This window comes from Hydra viridissima, unplaced genomic scaffold (assembly GCF_058129835.1).
Source record: "Hydra viridissima isolate aposymbiotic clone 2 unplaced genomic scaffold, HvirCarnegie_v1 scaffold_10, whole genome shotgun sequence".
In the NCBI taxonomy this organism is placed as follows: Eukaryota; Metazoa; Cnidaria; class Hydrozoa; order Anthoathecata; family Hydridae; genus Hydra; species Hydra viridissima.
In genome coordinates this window covers 6,566,776-6,590,666 of record NW_028324309.1, presented here as the reverse complement: position 1 = coordinate 6,590,666, position 23,891 = coordinate 6,566,776, and the positions used below count along the sequence as shown (strand labels likewise).

Genomic DNA, 23,891 nt, shown 5'->3' with positions numbered 1-23,891 from the left:
TTTGAAAAAACATTGTGTTGTTTGAATGGCATATTCTTTGACTATTGGTAAACATTTTCTTGAAAAGCAAGTCGAGCACCTACACGAAATTAGCATCGCAAGGCTAATTTCGTGTAGGTGCTACTCAGTGTGGTAGAGAGAGTTTGCCATGCATACTCTTGGTATAATCATCTGGTTAACTGAGTTCTACGGAGATGAAACTCCTAGAATAAATATATATTTACGTTACTAAGAGCGAAATTGAAAAGAGAGGCGTTTTTTAACCATAAGTTCTCGTACTTTTTAGTGTCGAAGTGCTGATTAGATAAAAAAGTGTATTGCTGTTCTTAAGCGTATTCCTTATGCATCTTTACAAAAAAAAGAATATATGTGAGATGAATTCTGTCTCATCCAGAATTCGATCTCAGAAAAAGTATTTTTTGACATAAATGATAAAATTGAGAATGAGAAAATCATAAATTTGGCGAACCCCTGATATAAAAACTAGAAATCAGAATTTTTGAAATGAGGGCATGATTAAAAGAATCAATTAAACATGAAAAAAAAGAAGTTTCTATAAGGATAAGTCATGGCACATGAGAACAGATCAAGTTTTAGCCGAGGTTACAATCATTTAATTCTTAAACCGTGTAAAATATGTACGAGCTACTCCACTATCATTGGTCCATCAGGATTCTTAAATTCTTTTTAATTCGCATACTATTATTTATAAAACACAACAACATTGTGGTTGCAGCAAGTTGCACAATGACAAAATGTTTTAAACACTGTCAATAGCTAATAAAATCTGTTGATTTTTTTTTTGCCTCAATTATTCTTTGAAACAGGCAAAGTCTTTTAAAATATTTCCTGATTTCTTAAAATTTTATTTCTCTTTTAAAAAGCTCTAAAAATCAAATACCAAAAAATGAGTAAGCTTTCTTGATTGTGTTGTGGTATTTACTCATTTTCATTCCATACACCCCTCATACGTTTTGTCGCATCTCATAAGCTTTGTCGAAATTTCAGATACTTGAGCAGCTGTTGAAAAGTATAAAGTTTCATTTGATTTACTGTGGCTGGTTAAAGTAAAATAAGTAATGACGGCTGGTGGAGAAATATATTTTCAATACAGTGTTAACAAATTAAACTTTTTAAAAAAATATTTCTACATTATTAACTTTAAACTATAAAATTTTGACTCTCAGCCTAAAACTAAAACTAGGAGTGCAATATATTTTTAGTAAAGCAAATAAAACAAAAAAGTTTAGAGGATAATGAAGAAATACAAATCTTAAAAAATTAAGCAAAAAGAGTTTCTAATCGATTGAATGTTGTAAAATATGTTGTAAAATATGTTTCCAATATTTTTTAAAATTAATTATTATTTGAATGCAAATTTAGTAATTGATTAAAAGATAAAGTCATTGTAACACTACACATTACCTTTGTATCTACCAATGTGTTGTTTATTGATTATAACGTTTGTTTCTATCATAAATATTTGATGAAACTAATTTTTTTTTTGCAATTGAGCGGTATGAAAGTGGAAATTGTAGGTATTGCTCATTTTTGCAAATGCTGATTTGTTTGTCTTGAAATTTCATTTGTTTTTCTCTGGTGCCGAGAATCGGTGCAATATTAAAAAAATTTGATTTAAAAAGAAAAAAGCAGCAAGTAAATGCGAAAGTATGAGTCAAAAGGCTCACGCTGATCATTACTTAATGCGAAAACAATTGCTCTTTTAACAGCTATAAATCAAAGTAAAGAAATTCTCTAAAGATAATTTAATTTAAGAATTACTATTAACGATGTTTTCGTATGTTGTAGCTAAAGTTTATTTTGCAACAGAGTACCGATCGTAACCTTTCTTTCAATAATCAACCATGTTTATATATATATATATATATATATATATATATATATATATATATATATATATATATATATATATATATATATATATATATATATATATATATATATATATATATATATATATATATATATATAGCGTGTAAATTTAAAGGAATAGAATTTTGTTATATTTCAAAACAACACTATAATAGCAATTAGTCACTGTTTACCTATCTATATTTAGTTTAAAAAAACTATTTTCATAAAGTTTTGTTGAATTTTTGAATTCCATATGTATTTTTATAAAATAGACATTTTGAATATTGCTATTAATTTATCATTACATGCTTTTATCATAAACAACATTCAAACATTCATTTTTAAATCATTCATTTTTAAATCATTCATTTTAAAAATAAGATTTTTTAATTTTTTTAAAAATGTGATTGTATGTTTCTATTGTTAAATTGTTCCTTTTAGACAATCTTAAAACTAATTAGTTTGATTAAGTCATAAAATATTAATATACAATTGATATACAAATTAAATGTGCTATACAAAGTATGACAACTGTTCCAACACTTCAAGAAATGTAATAAAACAGTATTCATATTTTGTATGATACATATAATTTGTATACAATTATTGATATATTTATTTATTATTCTAACTTCTATGCGTATCTACATGATTTTGTTAAGTTTTTTTTTTATTAAACAAATTATAATATTATATATTTTTAGATAACAAGTTTCAATATTTCTAATAATAGTGTTTTAAGGAATTAAAAAAATGAGTTCAATAAATGCTGCACTGCGACAATCAATATTAAGACTTCCTAGCACATCATTTCATGAAAATGAGAGTGATAATACTCCTGTAAAAATTCCAGAAGAATCAGAGTTGGGCCCAATTGTTTCTGCACTAAAACTTGGAACATCCATGACTAAGTTCAAAAAAGGGCGAGCTGATCAAAAGACTTTTCAACTTAACTTGGAGGAATTTAAGATTTCTTGGTTTCGTGCTGGCACTAACCGAGAAGAGGGAAAAGGTCATTTTTATTAATTAGCTTTATATAGTCTTTTTTGTTTTTCTGTTAACGGTTTTTCAACACCAATAAAAGTTAGCCCCTTGTTATTAAAAGACTTTTTTTCATAGTTAACATTGAAGATGTAAGAGAAGTTCGCAGAGGCTGTAGTTCTAAAGATTTTATAGGCTTTCTTAAAAAAATTGATAACCCAAATTGCTGTATCATAATTGTCTATGGTTCAACATTCCGTCTGAAAACCTTATCATTGTTAGGTTAGAATTTATACAATTATATATAAACAATAAAATTTACAGACACAGGACAATATATTAAATTATGTAACTATGCAATTAAGCAACTTTTGTTACACAAACAGTATAACTTTCGCAACACCAATCAATTAAAATTTTCTTTAATTCAAACATGGTATCTGATTAATATTAAACAAATTAAAAATGAAGATGATTGATAGCGTTATTGTAAAGTGTATCTGATGTCTTCTTAGTTTTTAGATAAAATAATTTTTTGTGAGTCTTGTAACTTTTTTCTTGATAAACTTTAAACAACTTTGAAAAACAGCTGTTGGAGTTAAGGCATTCACAAGAATGCAATCAGCAATTGGTATAGGATCTCATACAGCCATGTTATTTTTTATATTATGCAATAATATAAAAAATGCCATGGCTGTATTAGATTCTATACTACTTGCTGAACAAAAACTGACCTACTAATAGTCTATTTTAACATCATATCTCAATTATTTTTAGAATTATTTGAAACAACATTGTCAATAGTTAATTAATTATTTATATATCTTTATAGTCTAATGGACTTTCAGTTATGATATCAGTGTAAATGATTTGTAATGTAAGACTTATAAAAGCATTGAAGATATGATTTTTTATAAGCCACAATTAGACCATTTTTGAGCCAATTTTTATAACTTTGCTATTGAATGGCTGTAAAAGTAATGTTTACAAAAGAAAATAAAATGTAGAATAAAAAAACTTTTTAGCTCAAAATCCAAATGAACGAGAGTATTGGGTAAAGGCTTTAGTATATTTAAAATGGGTTAATCAACTTGCACCTCCTCCAGTTCTTAGTCACAGGTAATTTTTTACTTATTTAACATAAATCATAATTGCTTAGTTACTAACTACTATAATTAGTAGTTAAGCTTTTTTTTTTTTTATCATTTTATATACCAGATTTTCTCATTTATGAAAAAGTAATTTTCTAAATTTTTAAAACTATTTCTTAAGTATTGAATTTTAAAAAACCTGATGCAAAAAAACTCTGATTTAGATGGTTATGCAGGGAATGGTCTTTGGTTCCTAAAAACTGTCAGCTCAAGTAAGTAAATCCACATCATCTGCACTTAAGTTTGAATGAGATGGTTATTAAATAATACCTTTTTTTTTAGAATGCCAATGAAAGAGTTTAAGTTGTTTCTGCAGCGAGCAAATATTAAGTTGTCTAACAATAAAGTTCGAGATATATATCAGGTCTTAATTTGAAATTGATTTTGAATTATTTAAAATTCTAACCAAATAAAAAGAGTTTTTACAAACTTTTAGTTTTTTAATTTAATGATTTTAATGTTTGTAGCGTTATTCTAGTCAAGCAAATGGATTTGATGCAACTGCTCTATGTGAAGCCTATGATAATCTTATACTTCAATCTTCGGTAAGTATTATTTTGTAATAATTTATTAAATCCAATATATATAATATGATAAAAGTTTGAGTTTATAAAAATTTTAGATGTATACTTGTATATTTGACAAAGTATATATGTATATACAGCTGCGGACAAAACTACGTGAACGATTGCAAATAGTTTTTTTTAATGAAATTTTCAATGTCTTAAAATAAGTTTATAGTTTAATACTATATATGGTTGGATAGAGCGTTTTTTGCTCTATAAGACTGTGTAAAGTGTATTCTCTAATAATTTGTTTAAAATTAAACATATCTAAATGTTCAAAAAGCATCAAATATTTTGCGCGACAAAACCACGTGAACGATTATACAAACGTAAAAGAATAATTTTACTAACATCAACAAATAATAGATTCTAAAAAAAAACAAACATTAATATTTAGTTGCATAGCCTTTAGAATCGATAACGGCCTTGCACCGTCTTGGCATAGATTCTACAAGAGTTTCTAGTAACTGTTTTGGTAATGCCTCCCATTCATACTGTACGGCTCGAAAAAGTTCATCCGGTTTTTGAAATTTGCGACCTCCCAAGTGTCGCTCAACTTCAATCCATAAATTTTCGATTGGATTTAAGTCGGGAGATTGGGCAGGCCACTTCAAAACCGTTATGCTATTATTTATGAGCCAATTTTTTACAGTCAAAGCTGTATGTTTAGGGTCATTATCATGTTGATAAACCCAATTGTGAGGCATTTTTTCTAAAGCGTGTGGCAACATTTGATTAGATAATGTTTCCCTGTAGTTGGTCCATTATACCGTTTACACGGTACAACAGACCAATTCCAGCCCAGGAGAAACACCCCCAAACCATTATATTGCCACCCCCAAATTTTACAGTTCCTATTGTATACTCTTTTGCAAATCTTTTACCTACTGGACGCCTAACATAACCTCGACCGTCGCTGCAAACCATGTTAAATTTACTTTCATCCGACCACAAAACTGTTTTCCAATTTTCAACCGTCCAGTTTAAGTGATCTTTAGCGAACTGTAGGCGATCTTTGACGTGCCTGGGCTTAAGGAATGGTTTCTTTGCAGGTCTGCGCCCATAAAGACCTCCTTCGTTTAAACGCCTTTGAATCGTTCGTGTGCTTACATTTTCCATGCCTGTTTGCAGACGAATTTCAGGGGCTGTCAAATGTGGATTCTCAAGAGATTTTCGCACAATTTTTCGATCAGTACTAAAAAATAAAATGTTAAACATTAAAATTAACATTAACATTAATATTATTAAGATTAAATATTGAAAAAAATAAAATTAAAGGAATATTACCGCTTATCTGTAATACGTGGACGACCACCTTTCTTAACGATCTTTTTGCTCTTTTCTCGGTGTATAATTTTATGTATTCCACCTTTTGACATCTTCACATGAGCTGCAATTTGCCCAATGGACCATTTTTCTTCTTTGCGCAAACGCAAAACCAAGCTTTCAATTTTTGAATCAGTTTGACGAACCATTATAGTTTAATTTTTTTAATTTTTTGATGTTAAACAGAATAATCTTGAGAAATTTAAATGATTTTAAGTTCTTAGAATACCAAAACCACATGAACGATTTTTAAAAGCACTGATTTCGATGTGAATATAATATAATTTGCATCAAAAATGACGCTTTTATAAATCGTTCACGTGGTTTTGTCGCGCAAAATATTTGATGCTTTTTGAACATTTAGATATGTTTAATTTTAAACAAATTATTAGAGAATACACTTTACACAGTCTTATAGAGCAAAAAACGCTCTATCCAACCATATATAGTATTAAACTATAAACTTATTTTAAGACATTGAAAATTTCATTAAAAAAAAACTATTTGCAATCGTTCACGTAGTTTTGTCCGCAGCTGTATATCTAAAAATGACATTGAGCAAATATTTAAACTAAAAGATCAAAAACAGCATGCAATTTTTCTTTTAAAATTTTGAAAAAGAAAAAAAAATACAAGTATTCAGTTTAGTTTTTTTATTTTTTTTAATTCAGCTTCTTTATTTCAGTTTTTTTATTTCAGTTTTTTTACTAATAATTGAAAAAGACTGCTGTAAAATGAAAACCTTTCCATAAAAAGTTGTCCATTAATTATCTCAATGGTAGACCCAGAACTTTGACTATTTATTTTCACCAACTATTTTCAGTCTGAAAACCAAATACTAAAAACACTGCAGCTATTGATCTTTGAAATTATTTCATAAATATAAAAAGATGATTTAAAAACAACTTAGTTTTTTAGGAAAAGTCATTGCTGTTGTTTTGTTTGAACAAATGAACTTGATTTAATTCAAAATGATTTTTTTTAAATTTTAAAAGAAACATTTCTTGCTGTTTTTGATCTTTTAGTTTAAATATTTTGCTCAATGTCATATATATATATATATATATATATATATATATATATATATATATATATATATATATATATATATATATATATATATATATATATATATACAGTGGTGATATTCAGCCGGTACAACCATACCGTTGTTAAAATTTTCAAAGTTTTCCGTACTGGTTGATATATAGTTAAATAAATTTATAATATGATATGTATTTTATATTAAATTGTGAATTATATTTTGTGTGTGGTACAAAAGACTAATTTCAATATTTAAATATAACTCACTGTCGCTTTTCGTAACTTTTTATATGAATTATATAAATTTCCAATTATATAAAAATCCATTTGTTAAATATATGAATTATTTTATATGAATTATATAAATTTCCAATTATATAAAAATCCATTTGTTAGGATATCATCTGGCAAGTGATACACGTGTAAAACAAGTAGACCCTATTACACCTTGCGAAAACCAAAATTTAATATGGAACTTATTAAATTAGAATTTTAATATTATTTTTTCTATTTCATGTAAATAAATAATTGTATGTGTAAAAGTAAATGTATATAATCTAAAAGCTTTTTTTTAAGCGTACCAGTTGTTGAAAATTTCGAATATCACCACTGTATATATAAGTAACTGTTATCCTCAGTATCAAACCTGATTAAAGTTTAAGCAAATAATTTTTTTATTAAAAAAATCTAATTATATATATATATACATATATATATATATATATATATATATATATATATATATATATATATATATATATATATATATATATATATATATATATATATATATATATAATTAGATTATTTTAATAAAAAAATTATTTGCTTAAACTTTAATCAGGTTTGATACTCAGGATAACAGTTACTTAAGACATGCTAAATGTTAGCCTTAATTTTTTCTTGACTATGTTGTTAATGATATTGATAATTCTCACTTTATCTTCTTCATGTACCATTGTTGTGAAATCTGCTGCTTATACATATGGTTGTAAGGTTTTCTAGCTTTAATGTTCCTGCTCTAAGTTCTTCAATCCTTAGGAGCTCCATAAGTACTTTTGAAAATGCTTTTTTCATTTTACTACAATTATATTAAAAATGCATTTTGAGTCCTGTTCTCCTTAAATTTCAAAAATTTAATGTGATATGCATTAAGGGTTTGCTTGAAAAAGAATTTAAAAAAAAAAAAGAAATTGTAAAACTACTTAATCAATATCTTTAAAAGATTGAAAGTGTTGCTCAGAGAAACTATTTATGTTATAAAGTATTACTAAAAGTTTTTCTATTTTCTTGTTAATTGAAACAATCAGAATGATCAATCAAAGGCTCTTAATACGCTACACCTTTTTAATCCTGCTAAAAGATCCACTACAAGTTTAACCGTGACACTTACTGAGTGTTAAATCTTGTTTAAAATATTTTCACATAGATTTCAATTATTTTCATAGTCATTACAAACTATATTTAAATAATAACATCATTACATCATTATTAATAATTACATCGTTAAGTTCCCAATAATTTTATGAATTTAAATGACATTTGTCATTCATGTTTCAATACTTGTAAGCTTCTCTTACAAGCAAAATTTGCTCCTTCCATCGAATACTGTGCATCTGTTCTATGGAATTACTTGTTTGTAATTTGTTAAACAAAATGTCATTATTTTGTTTGAATGCTTTTGTTAAAACTCTTAAAAAGGTATACAATTTTTTAAACGTTACTGTAGATAGTAAATCGCTATGAAGAATACTTCCATCGAAGTGATGAAAGGTACTTATTATTTTACACTTTACATTTCAGAATAAATCTAATAAATTCTAAATAAATTGAGAATAAATCTTATAAATTTTATTGTAAAATAAATTGAGTTAGTGTGTTTAACTTCTAAAAAAAAAAAAATTTTAATTAATTTAAATACATTTAAAAATTTTAATTAATTTAAACACAGATGTTAAAAAAAGAATGTCATAACTGTAATTAAACATTAATGTTTTAAACATTAATATTTTAAACATTAATATTTTAAAAATTATTGTTTTAAACATTAATATTTTAAAAATTATTGTTTTAAACATTAATATTTTAAACATTGATATTTTAAACATTGATATTTTAAACATTAGTATTTTAAACATTGATATTTTAAACATTAGTATTTTAAACATTAGTATTTTAAACATTAATATTTTAAACATTAATATTTTAAACATTAATATTTTAAACATTAATATTTTAAACATTAATATTTTAAACATTAATATTTTAAACATTAATATTTTAAACATTAATATTTTAAACATTAATATTTTAAACATTAATATTTTAAACATTAATATTTTAAACATTAATATTTTAAACATTAATATTTTAAACATTAATATTTTAAACATTAATATTTTAAACATAAATATTTTAAACATTAATATTTTAAACATTAGTATTTTCCGTTTCAACATCAGTTTTATTGTCAGTGTGGATCTTTATTACAATTGTTTTAATTGCAGTTTGTTCAGAAAACTTATTTTTAAGTTATTTAAAAACTTGATTTTTTTTTAAGTTTGTTCATGACCATTTATGACTTTCAAAGGTTTCTATTAGATGAACAGAAGGTTAGGATTTGTTTTTCAAAGTGTCTTCGTACAGCGCAATGTGCTCTATGTAGCCATAAACTGCTCAGAGCGCAATATTGTTCACGCATGCACAATTATTTTATTATAACAGTGTGATTTATATTTCACAATAAAGCTGGTTAGATAGGCGGTTAGGGTTAGGGATAGGGATAGGGATAGGGATAGAGATAGGGATAGGGATAGGGATAGGGATAGGGATGGGAATAGGGTTAACATCAACAAGATTTAAAAAAAAAAAAAAAAATTTAGCACATGTGTACAAAGTATTGCGATCCGAGTAGCATAAGGCTGCATACAGCGCATGGCGCTCTAAGTAACAACAGCCTTTTTTTTTTTTATACATGCTATAAGTCTAATAAAGCAGCTTTATTTATTTTTTTTTTTTTTTGAGGTTTTCAATAAAAAAAAATTAACTTATAAAACTTATTAATTAAATTAGCAGTATTTTGAACTTTGTAGATTTTGTACTAAATTGTGTTCAGGATTACAAAGCTGGAAACGATTTGTCTTATGTACAGGGATTAATGTCACTGTGTGTCCCTGATGAATCAATGCACTCTGCTAACCCTAATGAAATTTTTTTTACTCAACAGCAGGTACTTTATTAAACTTTGTTAAAATCAAAAGTAGAAATGTCAGATAACCACAAGTAATTCTACGTGTTTCTTTATGAGCTCATCAGAAAGTTATGTTCTGGCAAATGTGATTTCTATTTGTAATATCATTTAGTCCAGCCCAAATTATTTAATTTCTATAAAATTTATTTGACAAAAGTTCAGTTAAAAACAAATGAAGATCAAAAGTTGCAGAGAGCCACCTTCGATAGATTAGTAAAACTATTTCTTTCATTTAAAGTGGAAAGTTTACATAGGCATGAAATTTATGATATTTTAAATGACATGTGGTCATATGGCAACAACTATAATATTGATGATGATAATGGGTTAATGATAGTAACAAAAATTTTTTATTATTCAATTTTAGCTTTAAAAAGTTAACATTCAAAAAGAACAAATTTTGTAAATGTCAAAGAGTCTGTTTTGATTTTTAGTTTCTCACCTATTTATTCAGTCCTGCAAACAGTATTTTTAACGAAGAACAAACTAAAGTGTGCCAAGATATGACAAAACCACTTTCCTGGTACTGGATTGCCTCCTCTCATAATACGTAAGTCTAAATTGAAGGGCTCAGCGGAAAAGTTGCCTAAGCCACAATTACTTCATTTTTAGTAAACTGTAAAAGACTTTAAGGATTATCAGAAAAATAGTATTTATTATAAAAACAGGTGAAAAAATACACTGGTATATCTACTAAAAAATTAGACACTATATTACTGTGTTCTGCAATAACAAAAATGTTAGGCAACTTTGCCTCCTCAAAATTTTTAAAATATTGTTAATAGAGTTGGTTAGGCTAAATGGATGTTTTGTTTATGACTTGTTAATGATTCTTTTATATATGTAGCATGCACTAATTTATGTCTTCGTCACCAGAATCATCTCTTAGACCCAAATCAGTTGCCTCCTCGTCACCTTTAAGAGCAAGATAATAGGGATGATGGACAGGTGGTATGAATTGTATTAGCTCAAAAAGATCACTTAGCTTACCATTGGGGTACAAGAGCTCAAGTTCAACATTGATATTGGTAAATGGCCGTCCACGATTTCGCTTTGTTATGTCCAGCAACATGAATGTGTCACTTTCTAAATGTGTTTGCTTCATTTGAAATGAGCGTGGTGATCCTTTTTCCAATTTTATCCAGCATGTCTTTAGCCATGAAACTTTTTCGCTATTTGTTAATTTTTTTCTATTGGTTATCCCACTCTCCAATGATTTTGTACTGAGAAATTCATGGGTCTCCATTTTTCTTACAATAAATATTGGGGCCCTCTTCTTTGCATTTTTAATAAGGTCTATCCAATGATCTGGAACAAAAATTTGGTCCTTCCTTTTTTTGGCTTTTTCAATCACAGCAAAGTCTTGGTCGCAGGAGGAAAAACTATGCCCTGGTACAAAAAATTTCTGTTCAATGGTTTTCAGAAATGGAGATTTGTGCAAAATATATTGTAACATAAGAGACATTTTTATATTACGATTTTGTCCACCGCAACTATTGCTATACAATATTAAATGGGTCACAGTTTCTGGTATGTGTCGAAAAACATGCTCGAGGATACACGAACCTATCTCTTGAGTACCTCTGGATGATTGTTCCTCACTCCATACATACATAAAACCTGTCTTTAAGTTTTCATCGTGGATTCCAAGATTGTAAGTCCACATTTGCCTTTTATAGTAGGCTATTCCTGTACTAAGCACTGGTGTCGGTAGAGTTTTTTGTAAGTCGAAAACTAATACCCTCTTGTTTGGATTTGTAAGTGCATCTAGTGTATCTTCTTTCATTTTTTCTTTTGCCTTTTTAGTCATCTCTTGATGAATAATAAGGTCCCTCCTAACAGTGTTTTTTTCTTCACCCTCTGAAAGACACCTGATTTTATTGTTAAATAGATCACATTTTTGACATGTATCTGATTGCGGATGGTGAAAATGTAAATTGAATTTTGTATTGAATATGCGTTGAAATACAAAAATTGAAAGTGGGGTGCGATCATTTTCATTGCAATTGCAAACATATTTCTCCTACATCGTTGACATTCGTAAAGTTGGAGGCAAATAATTTCTGTACTGGTTGTCTTTTCTGCTATAGTGAGATTGGTACGTTGGAAATAAGCGAATAAATCTTTGAAGATATTCTGTGTCTTCATCACTACTTTTATTTTGTGGAGCCAATTTACCTCTGCGATCTTTGATAGGTGTACCATCTGTTTTTTTCCTTGCTAAAATATTTGTTATTGTTCCATCAGGAATCTGCAATGTGTCTTTGAAGTAAGTTTTGGAAATCTTTTTAACATTTCCACATTCATCAGTTAGTTTATAGGAACGATTATTTGCCCTACGGGAGTTATTTGATGCAGTATACGTCCTGTGTTTTTCTTTTACATCAACAGAACCCATCACAAAGGCGTTTTTTAAATCCCAGTTCATGGTGTAAAAGTAAGAAAAAATTTGATTATGGCGAGCAACTGTTATTTTACTGCTGCACTCTAGATTGCAACCACAATCTTTGTTAATAAAAATCTTTGGTTCAACTACTTTGCCCTTTGATGTAACATATCCCTTCCCTGTTGACCTTTTCTGTTTCAAAATATTTCTTTTGTGTAGTTCTGGATGGGCAACTCGCTTACGACTACGTCTATGACTATGGGTTTCTCCTTGTACTTCCTGGGAAAAGCTGTCGTCCTCTCCTACTTCTCCAACAAGGTTAACATTTGAATCTGCAATGAAAATGTTAGGTAAAAATTATTTTCTAACAAGAAAAGAATTCCTAACAAAACAAACTAAATGGCCCTAGCTAGTCTAATGCTAGACCTAACACCAATATAAACAATCAGTCCTAGGCCATATCAATAGGACTAAAAAATTCCTTTTATAAGCCTATTTAGTTTTAGAAAAATTGTACATACCATTAACTCCTGTTAGTATAGATATAGGTCTTGCATTTTCTTCAACATATTGATCCCCAATACTTGAAACTGAAATAAAAAAGTGCATGTCAGTTTTGAAAAACTAGAAGAGGAAAACCTGCCTAAACAACATTGAGGCTAGAAACTATATTATTGTATGATAAACTCAATGAAAAGTATATCTTGATGCTGCATTAACTATATACATACCTTCGCTAACATCATCCTCTAAAGAAGTGTTGTTATCTGCATCTGAATCATCACAATCACTTTTCATTAGAAACTCTTCCAAATCTGAGCAGTTCATTTTCGCCATGTTGATTGTTGGATAGGCAACTTTTCCACAATTCAAATTTTATTTTTCTGTTAAAGTAAATATGATTATAGGTAGTAGCACTGTATGGATGGGCTTTGGGGTTTGGCACTTTTTCCACAACAAACTACATACTCAATGTACAGTTTGCAGTGATTATCCAGAAAATTTCAAAAATGTGGGTTAGACCACTTTTCCGCTGAGCCCCTCAATTAGTCAAAGCTTTATCATTTTGAAAAAAATTATTAATTAATAAGCCAGTTGATGGTAAATGCTTATACTAAAGCCACCATTAAACAAATTGATTTAAGGTCTTATTGCTTGCAAAAAAATTTTTATCTAGTTACTTGACTGGTGATCAATTGCAAAGTGAATCATCATTTGAGTCGTACATAAGATGTTTGCGAATGGGTTGCAGATGTCTTGAATGTAAGGGACAATTTTTTGATTTCTAAAACAATTTTTTTGATTTAAACTTTATTTGATTTGCTAATTTGATGTATTTAATAGTGGATTGCTGGGATGGACCTGTAGAACCAGTCATTTATCATGGTTTAACACTGACTTCAAAGATCAATTTTGCTGATGTTGTTAAGGCTATTGCTACATATGCCTTTGCAGAATCTGAGTTAGTATTTTTTAATCATTCATTTTATCATATAACTACTGTATATGATACATTTAACTTTTTATTAATTTGTTTATCAAATGAGCATAAAATTTTCTGCTAACTGAAAAAAAGAATTTAACATCAATCTCAAGAACGAAGGAGTGAAAAAAAAAAGAATAGAAAATTTTTTATTTTAAAAAGGTTTAAAGGTTTTATCAACATAACTCAAATCAAGGTAATTCTGAACAAAAGGTATAACAACTCTTTCAAAATGTATTTAAAAGTCTGTTTTCTAGATGCATTTATGCCTCTGAGAAGTTAAGTCCAAAAGTGGTTTTTGACATGTTTCTTTATTATTATGGCTTTACTCATAAGTAGTTTTTATAGTTAAATGTTGATGAGCAGTCTTTTTGTAACTTATTGTTTCTTCGTTTTAACTTTAGGTTGTCACAATCATTTAGCCTTTGCTTTATCACCCTTTTATTTTTCTGGTGCAAAATAAACAGTTGCTTTTTAAACATGTTTTTCCTGATGAGAAATAATTTCATTCTTTAACAATTTTGTCAATTTATGTAGATATCCTTTAATATTATCTTTGGAAAATCACTGTAGTATACCGCAACAAATAATAATGGCAGACATATTCAAAAATTACCTTGGGAGTAAGTTTTATTATGAAACAATATTTTTTAAAAATGTTTTAGGTGTTGTCATTTTTTTTTCTTTTTAGAAAACTTTAGAATATTGTTGTCATTTTTTTTTTTTTAGAATACTTGGTTACTGAGTTTTTAGATCCAAATGAAACCCAACTTCCTTCACCTGAAAGTTTAAAGAGAAAAATTATTTTAAAGGTTTGAGAATCATTTAAAAAAACTTTCAGTTACATATTAATTTTACGTTGTTTAAGGGTTTAAGAATCATTTTAAAAAATGCGTTATATCTTGGTTAATAGTTTAAGATTAAAACACAAAAAATATCAAGATTTTTAATACAATCATTTTCTAGAACAAGCGGTTGATAGATGATGACTCAAGTTTTCGGCATTCTATTAGTTCAAAGGATTCAAGTAAGGCTACAAAAATAAAGTTGATGTTATAACAAAATTTGTAAAAGATCAAAAAAAATTTGGTCGCCTTTTTTAGTAATGGATGAGGACTTTCTTTCAAATGCCTTGAAAACTGGACTTATATATATGGAAGATGAGGAAAAGGTATTATAGTTTATCATTTTAAATTATAAAGCAGTTAACAATTTCTTGTCATTTTTTTTTTGAAAAACCTATACACAAACTACTTGGATCAACATTTTGACCAATCTACAAAAATCTTTCTCAATTTTCAGCTGCAGTTTTAAAAAAGATAGTTCTCTTATAACTGCTACCTGTAGCTAATACAGCTGCAGGTAACAGGGTAAAGCAGTCTAAAAAGAAACAAAAGAACTTCTAGCACGTGATTTTTTTAATATAAAGTGTTTTTGAAGCAAAAGATTAAAAGATTTTTTACCAAGTATAAAAAAAAGATATTTAAAATATTGAAATTTTATTTTTTCTTTTCTAGAAGTGGAACAAGCATTTTTTTGTTTTAACATCAAGGTTTTTATATTATTCTGATGCTCAAGATGCAACAGAAGAAGATGATGATGATAGTAATGATACTGATGACTCGGATCAAAAATCTGTAAGTTTACATATAAAATTCACTAATTGTATTTACAACAGAAATTATAAAGTTCAAAGAAATTTTAGACTTTTTTTACATTTTCCTAAAAAATAAAATGTTTAGTTTAAGAATAAAGCAGAATTGTTTATTTAAAAAATAAAAAGTTTAAAAAAAAGGATAAAAAAGTAATAATTTTGAAATGAAAACATTTTCTTTAGGGCAGTGAAGATGATCTGCATTTCTCTGAAAAGTGAGTAAATGTTTTAAAGCGATGTTTCTTCACAAACTTTTCACTTTACATGGCTACTAAAATTTAAAATCGTTTAAAAAATAATTTAGAAGTTGATATATTGAGCATTTCAAGTTTATAAAATTATTTACAATCATATTCTCTCAGTTTTTTTCACTAGATGGTTTCACCGCAACATCACACGGCAAGAAGCAGAGAGTCTGCTTCAAGACTATCAGCGTGGTGATGGATCATTTCTTGTGCGGCCAAGTAACATGTTTGTTGGAGACTTCTCATTATCTTTTTGGTGAGCTTCTTTATTAATTGTAGTTTTTCTATCAAGAAAGTAATTGGTTATTTCTACTAAGTGAAATTTTTTACTACCAATTAAACCAAAGGTATTAAAGTGCTTTTTTTTAAATTCAACTATATTACACCTTTTATTATTCATGTAGAAAACTTATGATCATTAAGCACTGCTCTATTTTGTAATTGTATAACTTAATTTAAGCAGCATTTGCTTTCAGGCGAAAGAACCGTGTTCAGCATTGTCACATAAAGTCACGTCCAACGAATGATGGTTTAACAAAATACTTTTTGGTCGGCCCAAAAGGTTTTGACAATTTGTACAGTTTGATTAATCATTACCAGCTTAATCCACTTAAATCAGATAAATTTGAAATGCTGCTTACTGAGCCAGTTCCCCAGGTACTAAATTTTTTTTTTACTTGTTTGTAAAAAAAAAAAAAAAGACTTTTTTCAATAAAGCTACTTTTCTAATAAGAAAAATAAAATTCATTTTAATTGAGAATATGATAAATAGAAAATGGGTACAAAGTTAAAAATAGTGTCATTTATTGTTAAAATTTTTATGGTAAATATAAAAAAGTTGGATAGTTTTACTCTTTTATTAATTTTTAAATTTCTTTTGTTGTTGAAATATTTTATTCAACACTTTATTTTCATATTTTATATGTTGAAAATTTCAGCAATTCCATATTCACATTTCTGCACTTTATCTCTTTCCAAATGGTTGATTTCCATGCTTCAATTTATTTTAACATGGTGAACATTTTTATTGTTGATGGAGTGGGACTAAAACTATCAAAGCACTTTTATATAAACAATCAAAAATATATTAAGCAACCCAAAATAACCAACTTTTTTTTTTTTTGCTAGAGTTATATATTATTCTACCAGAACAATTTGTACAAGCAGAACGATTTGTGTATTATGCTTTCAGAACAATTTGGTTTTAGGACAAAATCTATGTATTTGTCTATAGCATTCTTTCCACTATTATTTTTTCCACCAAACAGCTGATATATTCTGTTACAAGAACAATTCATGTTGTGCTGTCTAAACAAGTGATAAACATCGTATTTGTTCTGGTAGCCAAAATGATCTTTGGAAACAATTATTTTAAAGATAAAAATTTCTAATGCTTGAATGTGATTTTAATTTCTTTCTTTTTTTTTTTTTTTTTTTTTTTTTTTTTTTCAAAGCCTAATGCACATCTTGGAAAAGAGTAAGTTATTTTTTATAATAGTTTTTTACTAGATATGTATTACAAACTGAATTACAATTATACTATCATGCTCAGTTTTTAGTTTTTGTGCCAGATGAAAAACATGATTACTTTCAATTCTTTTGCAGTTGGTATCATGAAAATTTGACTCGAAGTCAAGCAGAGGAAATGCTAAGGAGGATGCGAAAAGATTCATATTTTCTGGTGCGTAAAAGAAATGAATCTGGAGATCAAAGTGAATCATATGCAATATCATTTAGGTAGATAAATTTTATTTTTCTAGTTTTTTAATTGTATCTAACGCATAAATATAATGACTTTTGACTAAAATACTCAGTTGAAAATTAATTACTTTTCATGGAATGGATGGTATTACTAGAATTATCAAGAGAAATCGTTAAAATTGAAGTTGCTGCTGTTGATTTAATAAATTTTCTAATTTAGTGATTAATACTGTTTGTACATTTCAATTTTTTTTGACTTTTCCAGAACAGGAGGAACCATTAAGCACTGTGTCATAAAAAAAGAAGGGCGATTGTTCATGATTGGTACTGCTCCTTTTGAAAGCCTCACTGAGTTGATCTCTCATTATGAAAAAAACCCTCTCTACCGGCAAACGAGGCTAAAATACCCTTGTAATCAAGATGTAGTTCAAGAGCTAGGAATTGTAAATTTTTAAGTTTTATTGTTATGACTGCATATCAACAATATCTTAACATCAAAGTTTTTGTATGTCATTGTTTAATCAACAGTCTCAAGAAACCAGAAATGTATTTATATGTATTTTTATTTAACCGAATATTTAATAAATCAAAAGATTTTATTTTATTTTCTTAGAACCCAGATGGTATGCCTAATGATGACCCTGATCAGTTTTATGCTCAGCCTAACCTCTCTATGCCAAAAGTAAGAGAAGTCACCTTAAAATTTATTGGAATTTTTGTTTCAAACTTTTGTTTTAGATTTTTGTTTGTCTTTGTATTTGATGTAATTGTTTCATTGTCATAGCAAGAGTTTTTTTAAATTAACTTTTCTTAAATTTAATATATTTTTTTTTTTTTTTACAAACTTCAGCCTGCCTGCAGAGCAAAATATGATTATTCTGCCCAAAAAGAAGATGAGTTATCTTTTTGCAAAGGAGCACTGATAGTGAACATTGTGAAATATGATGGCGGCTGGTAAAGGTTTTTTTTTTTTAGCCAAGCCTCTAAAAAAATTTAATAAAATTAAAAAACGTGCTAAAAGAAAATTTTTTAAATGTTTACTCTTCATAACAAATGTCATGTATATATGTCATATGTCATAATGTATGTTGCTTGTTTTGTATTTATTATTTCTTTATTCTATAATTTTATTCTATAATATTATATTACATTGTTTTGCTATTTTTGTATGCTTGGTGTGTGCTTGTTTTGTGTATTTCGTAAAAGTTATGCAATGAAAAAGAGGGATCAAAAGACCACTCACATGACTGTTTATTATGTAGGTGGCAAGGAGATTACGATGGTCAAGAGCAAAAGTGGTTTCCTGTGAACTTCACAGAAGAAACTACTATCAAACCAAAAGTTGAAGAGGTTTTCTTGTTGCTTCCTTTTTTTTTTTTCTTAGTTTTTTTTTTGGTTGGTTTATTCCCTTTTCTATACACTCATAGTTATAAACATTTAATTGATGTTTAAAGGAGCAAAATAAAGCTGCCGAAATACCACTAGATTCACAGCAAAAAGGTGCAATCAATCTGACCGGCTGTCAACTCCGTAGGTTAATCTTTGCACACACACACAAACACACACACATACATACATACATACATACATACATACATACATACATACATACATACATACATACATACATACATACATACATACATACATACATACATACATACATACATACATACATACATACATACATACATACATACATACATATATACATACATACATACATATATACATACATACGTACGTACATCCATCCATCCAATCCATGCATGCATGCATGCATCCATGTAAGCATGCAACCATGCATGCATGCATTACATGCATGTATACAATACATGCATGTATAAAATGCATGCATGTATACAATACATGCATACATTACATTACATGCATACATTACATTACATGCATACATTACATTACATTACATTACATACATACCTATAAATGGCTTTTAATATTTTTAAACATTTCTTATATAGAAATTTTAACTTCAAGACCGCAAAGGCCCTATGTTTTTCTTTTAAAAACCTCAAGTGGAGAATTTGTATGTTCTGTTGACACTGAGCAGGTATCTTAAAATTTAAGCCATAATTCTCTTTCAAACTGCTGAGTCGAAAGTACTTTTGTTGAGTTTTTTTCTTTTCTTAAAGGAAATGGTAGAGTGGTTAACTAGTATACAGGACGCTTCAACACAAGCTGAAAATGCGGTGAGCAAAATCCGTGCATTGAGCGAACAAAAGAATATCGCAAAAGAGTTGTCTGATCTTATTGTTTATTGCGTCACCGTTCCTTTTAAAGAAGAAAGTAAACTTTTTTTGTCTTTTTCTTTCGAGGTCTCAAGTAAACATGTCAATTATGTGTATTAAATAAAATATTAGACAATCCAGTATTAAATTAGCTTTATTTTCTTCAGGTTATGATAGCGGTAAATACTTTGAGATGTCATCTTTTCCCGAGCAAAAAGGTGAAAAGTTCGTCAGCAAAAAGACATCCGATATTCGGTTTTTAAAATATCTTTTCATTTGAAATGTTTCAAGTTTTCTTTTAGACTGAAATTTTATTGCTTAACATAATCAAGAGAAATTCGGACAATCGTTCAAAATGTATTTAAATTTTTGTTTTTATATTTCTTGACCCCTTTTACGTATCATCAGCGTCAACTTAGTCGTGTCTATCCTAAGGGAACACGTGTAGACTCTTCAAACTATGACCCTGTGCCTTACTGGAATTTTGGTGTGCAAATGTGTGCTTTAAACTATCAAACGCCGGATCGTTCAATGCAAATCAATAACGGGGTTTTTATGAATAATGGCCGGTTAGATTTTTTGCCTATTGTGTTAAATTTTTCAATAATCCCCATTTTATTGACAGTACAAAAGGTCAAAGTTCTGATCATTTATTGGCATTCTAATCATTGATTGACGGTTGACCTACTTGAATTTTCAAGGTTTCTTAATTTACAGGTGTGGTTATGTGTTGCAGCCTGATTACTTTAGAGATCCAAACTTTAATCCTCACGATAAAAGCACATTTAAAAATGTGGAACCTTGGAATATTCGGCTGACGGTATTTTTATTGAACGCAAATTAAATAGTTTGTAGTGTGTTATTTTGCAGCAAAGTAGCAGGTAGCTTATAAATATTTTTAGGTGCTAGGTGCGCGCCATTTACCAAAATCAGGACGTGGGATTACATCACCGTTTGTTGAGATAGAGATAATCGGCTTGAGTTGTGATAACGATTCATTCCGAACAAAAACCAAACGTAAGGGCATTTATTTTGATAATAGGAATATAAAAATGTTTTTTAACTTGTTATTTAAGAGTGTTACAAGTGTTACAAGAATATTTTACGTTATTTATGATCCTCAGAAAAATTGTGTTTTCTTAATCTTTTTTGATTAATGAAGCTTGGATTGGCTTCATTTTAATATTTACACCATTTAGCGGACAATGGTTTATGCCCTACTTGGTTTGATACTTTTGATTTCGATGTGATATTCCCTCCCACCGCCATGATAAGGTTTGTAGTTCAAGACGAAGATATGTTTGGAGACCCCAACTTCATTGCTCAATCGTGTTTGCTTCTAACCAGTCTTAAGGTTGGTCATCGATCCATCCAATTACTCAATGCCTATAGTGAAGAAATTCCCTTAGCGTCACTATTAGTGGAACTAAAGATACAAAATGCGCAGGTCTCATTAAAATTTTTCGTTTTTAAGTTTGGTGCCCAGAAACTAAGACGGATTATTTTAAACTAAACCGTTTCCTTCTAGGATGACGAGGAATACTCTTCTATTGCTGAACTCCGTGATAAGATGCAGATGTTAATTGATCGAAATGATGGTTCAGTGCAATCAGACGTAGATATCGAAACAAAGAAACAGTTACAATCCTATCAAGATCAGCTTTCCAGGCTTACACATAGCAGAGAAACGAGGTTTGATACTTTTAGAGATTTTACATTTTTTCAAAGTTGCACCTGCTTTCTCTTGCTTCAATTTATTTCTTTCTGATCATCATGAAATAAAATTTTGTGTGGTTCTATTTGTTCTTGAATATCTTTAGACATCTTGAATATCTTTAGACATCTTGAATATCTTCAGACATCTTGAATATCTTTAGACATCTTGAATATCTTCAGACATCTTGAATATCTTTAGACATCTTGAATATCTTTAGACATCTTGAATATCTTTAGACATCTTGAATATCTTTAGACATCTTGAATATCTTTAGACATCTTGAGGCAGATGCATCAAAATCTCATGTTGTGAATCGTGTTTAGCGTCCCCGCATCGTCAACAGACTTTAGAGAATTACATGGTCCTCAACTGCAGTTTAGCTCAACTTAGATATTTAAGTTTTTCTATTTCTAAATGGATTCAGCATTTCTAAACTCGTTTAGAGTTAATCATGCGCATATTGGCAGCATTTATGAAGGGGAATTAATTTTGTTATTCAAAAATTAAATTTTTCTTTCTGATTTACGCTACTAAATTGTACTACAATAGTGCGTCGGATAGTTTTATAGTATTCAAAAAGGGTATTTTTTTTGTCCACATTTTTGTAAATGAAAATACTACGTGGAGTTTATTTTTGTATGTTTGAGTTAAATTTTATTTTTATATATTTTTTGTAAAATAAAACGAATTACATGCGAATTTTCATAAGGTTGTGTATGTGTATAAAAGATATTTCTGTATATCTGTGTAATAAAGACATACACATTATTTTTATTTCTTTATTACAAAATATACAAAATACTTTCTGTATGTTTTACGTATTTTTGTTACATGTGGAAAGATGATGATTGGGAAGAAGAATGATATTTTTATGATGCACACCTATATTTATAAAGTAATCGCTTTCATTTTGTGTTTTTTAAATTCGACCTAAAAATTTTTACTACTTTACAGATGTAAAAAAAATATGGTCAAACTGTTTGACTTTTTATCGTACATTTCTTTTAATATATATATAAAAGAGGACTGTACCGTCCGTGGTCCGTGTCCGGGCTGAGTTCTTGACAACCAGACCACCAAATTTAATCAGGAATGGCTTAAAAAATTCGTGGGAATCTAGCTAATTCCATAGGCTATGTTTTAGCTTTTAAAACGGACTAATAACAACAGAATCTTTAAAAGAATTTTTCTTTTTTTCCCGACGTCACCTTTAAATGCAAAAATCTCTAGAACAGTTAGTCTAATAAAAAACCTTACAAAATTATAAGTGTAGAACTCTAAATTCTGAGCAATTTGATTTTTTTAAGCTTTTTGATTGGACAAACGGTTCTTGAGTTATTAATTTTTTAAAGAAATGTTCACGGAGATTTTTCAAAATGGCTCCCTCCCAGGCATCAGCTGTATTTCGCCGGCCGAATCCAATTCGAGTCCTCGGCGACCGGACAACTGATTTTAAAATGGCTGAAGAATTTATTGTCAGAATAAAAATTGAAATGTCTTTTCTTTCTTCTTTCTTTGGAATAGTTATGCATTGAACAAAAGGCAGTTGGATTGTCCCTGCTTTAAACAAATCAGCCCACGAGAGGCTGTATAAATTTTGCAAAAATAAACAAGTAAAACTAGCCTAATTCGGACCAGTAAATACGATGATCCAGGGGCAGTCAGCTGCAATGAGGAAGCATTTAAATTAAGTTGTTTGTCCAGTGGTGTGATTTGGCGAGTGGACAATAAAACTATTCTGTTCAAATACCAAAGAAGTTTTTTATTTCAAGAATTTTTTTTCAGGATAAACAATCAGGGAGTTGTTTGAGGAAGGTAAATTCTTTCTTTTTTTTTCTTTTGAGTTCGGCCGCGTCCTAATATTTTAAAAAATCCAGGGGCTAATTGTAGCTAACCTCTTGCCGGTTATGTAAAATCTAATAGGCTCTCTGGCTCACTTCCCTAATCTTCTTGAACCCAACGAATGTTTAGCCTTGCTCATCAGATTTGAAAGGCTAACTTGAACCTGTGACTTATTTTCAGCCAACATAAAGTGTGAAAATATGTGAAACTGCAAAATCAAATAGATTTTTTGGGCTCACTATTTGGTAACTGAACTTTGAATCTATTACTTTGTATAAAAGGGATTGTCCCTAAGCATCGGCGTTACCGCACCGTCGGTAAAAATGCGTAAATTTGCGTAAAATGCGTAAGTTTGCGTAAAATGCGTAAATTTGTGTAAAAATGCGTAAAAATGCGTAATTACCGCGGTAATTTTGCGTAA

General features: G+C 28.6%; 1 protein-coding gene and 1 pseudogene across 2 annotated transcripts; one reads left to right on the top strand and one right to left on the bottom strand.

Moving 5' to 3' along the window:
• Positions 1-2,580: 2,580 nt before the first annotated feature.
• Positions 2,581-22,483, top strand: LOC145192907 (1-phosphatidylinositol 4,5-bisphosphate phosphodiesterase gamma-1-like). The gene is made up of 36 exons (XM_090099926.1): positions 2,581-2,887; positions 2,995-3,138; positions 3,882-3,975; positions 4,172-4,219; positions 4,290-4,371; positions 4,475-4,552; positions 8,673-8,716; positions 9,504-9,555; positions 10,059-10,172; positions 10,628-10,743; positions 13,757-13,842; positions 13,924-14,041; positions 14,600-14,685; positions 14,792-14,874; positions 15,029-15,089; positions 15,166-15,233; positions 15,580-15,699; positions 15,900-15,931; positions 16,092-16,217; positions 16,438-16,618; positions 17,416-17,438; positions 17,567-17,698; positions 17,928-18,105; positions 18,276-18,344; positions 18,513-18,616; positions 18,925-19,012; positions 19,117-19,192; positions 19,645-19,733; positions 19,816-19,969; positions 20,079-20,175; positions 20,310-20,480; positions 20,629-20,731; positions 20,814-20,928; positions 21,111-21,358; positions 21,440-21,603; positions 21,903-22,483. Exons 1-36 carry the CDS (start codon positions 2,629-2,631, stop codon positions 21,949-21,951), a joined length of 3,852 nt encoding a protein of 1,283 aa, XP_089956052.1. The 5' UTR covers positions 2,581-2,628; the 3' UTR covers positions 21,952-22,483.
• On the bottom strand, positions 11,697-13,564 carry LOC149882888 (uncharacterized; annotated as a pseudogene). The gene is made up of 3 exons (XR_016456269.1): positions 13,311-13,564; positions 13,101-13,169; positions 11,697-12,911 (listed from the first exon to the last, which is right to left on the bottom strand). The product of XR_016456269.1 is annotated as an uncharacterized LOC149882888 (transcript).
• Positions 22,484-23,891: the final 1,408 nt, after the last annotated feature.